We start from the raw sequence: 3,235 nt of genomic DNA, 5'->3' as shown, positions 1-3,235 counted from the left end.
ATTCTTTCAAAACCTTCCATCCAGTGGAAAGGAGGCAACCATTGTCACATGCTGAGTCACACCATTGGTACCTCTACCTCAGCATTGCCAGTGGGGAAGGTCTGCAGCTCAGAGGTGGAGGACCCTTGTTGTATTCTGAAGATCCCAGGCATCTTCAGATAGGGTGGGTGGGTGGGGGATAATGTCTGATAACCAGCAAGCCATTGCCATTCATTGCAGTCAAAACTGAGCTAGATGAACCACTGGTTTTGACCCAGTATAAACTGGCCACCTATGTTTTTATGTGTATCAGCCTCCCTCAACCTGCTGCCCTCCTTAGGTTTTGAACTACAATTCATTTGACCCAGGCAGCCATGTCAGTGCTTAGGAAGTTCTAGTCCAAAACATCTGGAGGGCACTAGGTTGGGGAAAGGTGGGCTACCCTGATGGGCAGCAGCTCCACAGGATGTGAGGCAGTGGTCTTTCTTAGTCCTCCTTGGAGATACCAGACCCTGATCTGAGGAAACATGTGCTCTTTCCCTAAGCTGGGAGCTTTCGCATTAAATCAGAAGCTTACTGCAGTTTTACCAAGCATCTGTCCCTGTTGAGAAATCAAGAGAAACAAAGAAATAGTAAAGGCCCTCCTTAGTAATTAGCAGGATGTTAAAGATGATGATTATTAACTGTGATGTGTTAGCTCATGTCAGATTCACGCTGTCATCATGGTTTCTAATAAATAATGAAATGGCCTTTTGCCTTCTACAATTGAGCTATGTATGGCATTATATTGGGGGGGGGACAGAATATCTGGCAAGTACTGACTGGTCTTGGACAACATTATTGTGCATGTGAATCTGATCCACATTCAAAAGATTCAGTCAGCAGAAAGTGGGATATTTGGCATCTAACTCCTTTAAATAGTCAAACTCTTAAGGGAAATAATGGATCAGCGGTATGAACAAACAATAATGACCTTACAAACATAATTGCGTTGCTAATAATAATAATAAAAGCACTAGTATTCACAGTCACCATCATCATCATTTTTGAGCTCATTGCCCCCCCCCCCCCAAATCATAACTTCTTCAGGACGTTGCTGCCTGCTACAATAACTTAACATCATCATCAGCAACAAAAACTTAAATGAAAAGGGTAACCGTCTCGACAGCATTATTTCTGCTTCCTTCCACAGCAACATGAATGTGAAGAAGCAGAGCATGGATAATCAATCATCTTTCTCAGAATTCCTCCTCCAGGAATTCTCAGACATTCGGGAACTACAAATTCTACATTCCATTATATTCCTGGCATTGTATTTGGCAACTGTCACAGGGAATCTTCTCATCATCTCTGCAGTAGCCTTTGACCACCACCTGCACACCCCTATGTACTTCTTCCTGATGAACTTGGCCATGCAGGACCTGGGACAAGTTTCAGTCATTAATCCCAAATCCATGCTCAATTCCCTCATGAACACCAGGTACATTTCCTACTCTGGGTGTGTGGCACAAGTACTCTTCTTTGTCTTCTTTGTGGGATCTGACTTCTTTCTTCTCACAGTCATGGCATATGATCGGTATGTTGCCATTTGCAAACCATTACAGTATGGGATGCTGATGAATAGGCAGGCCTATATCCAAATGATTATTGGTGTATGGATCAGCAGCTTTTTCTATGGAGTGTTACACACCGGAGGTACCTTTGCATCCCCCTTTTGTTCCAATGTAGTCAATCAATTTTTTTGTGAAACCCCACAGTTACTTAAGCTGGCCTGCACTGATTTGTATCTAATTGAAGTAGGAGTTCTTGTGTTAAGTGCTGTCATTGGGATTGGCTGTTTTATCTTCATCATCATAACTTATGTGTCCATTTTCACTGCCGTGCTGAAAATCCCCTCTACTGAAGGAAGGCAAAAGGCTTTCTCAACTTGCCTTCCCCATCTCATTGTTTATGCCCTATTTGTATTTACTGGTTACTTTGCATACTTCAAGCCTCCCTCTAATACCTCACCAAATCTAGATTTGGCATTTACAGTGATGTATTCCATGGTTCCACCCTTGATGAATCCAGTAATCTATAGCATGAGAAATAGGGAGATTAAAAATAGTCTGTCAAAGCTATTGGGTTTGAGTCACTCCTCTAGGAAAAACCTTTCCAGTCCTCTTGTAAAGGAAAATTCTGTTTACAGTATACAGCCCACACACTGAGGTCCAGCGCTGAGGGCCTTCTGGTGAGTCCCTCACTGCGATAAGTGAAGTTACAGGGAACCAGGCAGAGTCTTGGTAGTAGTCACCGCCCTGTGGAACGCCCTCCCAGCTGTCAAGGAAATAAATAACTATCTGACTTTTAGAAGACATCTGAATGCAGTCCTGTTTATGGATGTTTTTAATGTTTGATGTTTTATCGTGTTTTTAATATTTTGTTGGGAGTCTCCCAGAGTAGCTGGGGAAACCCAGCCAGATGGGTGAGGTATATATAAAAATTATCATCATCATCATCATCATCACACTAATGATAGAAAATTGGAAATCCTATAGGGAAACTTTGAAGAAACTAAATTGATTTAGCTTAGTTTTCTCAATCGATCTAGAATAGTTATATTGCTTATATTGCAAATTTTGAGAATCCGTTTGGTGTAGTGCTTAAAATATCCTTCTTTACCCTGTGGTCCTCCACATGCTCTGGTCTCTGGATCCCATCATAAGTGAATTTGGGCTATGATGGCCAGGCCTTCTGCCAATGAAACAATCTGTGCCCTTTTAAAGTGGGTCTGGTGTTTGTTTTTGTTTGTTACTCTATTATGTATTTTTGTGTTTTTATATTGTAAACAGCCCTGTGATCCATTGATGAAAGGTGGTATAGAAATTATTTTGTTCTTTTTGTTTTGCTTAATCTGAATTTTACTGTATTTTTCTCATGGTCTTTTGATTGCAATAAGTTGAATGAAATAACTTTCCATGGAAAAGTAAAGCAGTATAAAATATTTGAAGCCACACTTATACCACTGCACCTGACAGTGGTTGCATACCCTCCAAAAGTCCTCAGATGAAAATGCCACTATTTTCTTCAGAGGAAAGTTGGAGGTTGTGTTTTTTTCCTGACTTTTACCTGGCTCATGTTAATAGTTCAGAGTGTTTGTCCTGCATGCACCTATGATACAAGAATCAGCACTTGGTGAACTATGTATAGCTCTTGATATAACATCTTTCTTGTCCATTGCAATGGAAGGCAACAGTCTTCCTTTTTTTGTAGTACA

General features: G+C 41.0%; 1 protein-coding gene across 1 annotated transcript; it reads left to right on the top strand.

Moving 5' to 3' along the window:
• Positions 1-1,175: 1,175 nt before the first annotated feature.
• On the top strand, positions 1,176-2,186 carry LOC118078464 (olfactory receptor 14A16-like). The gene has a single exon (XM_035102342.2). The coding sequence runs from the start codon at positions 1,176-1,178 to the stop codon at positions 2,184-2,186; it is 1,011 nt and encodes a 336-aa protein (XP_034958233.2).
• The last annotated feature ends 1,049 nt before the right edge of the window (positions 2,187-3,235 follow it).

Source organism: Zootoca vivipara, chromosome 13 (assembly GCF_963506605.1).
Source record: "Zootoca vivipara chromosome 13, rZooViv1.1, whole genome shotgun sequence".
NCBI lineage: Eukaryota > Metazoa > Chordata > Lepidosauria > Squamata > Lacertidae > Zootoca > Zootoca vivipara.
This window is presented reverse-complemented; position numbering and strand designations above follow the sequence as displayed.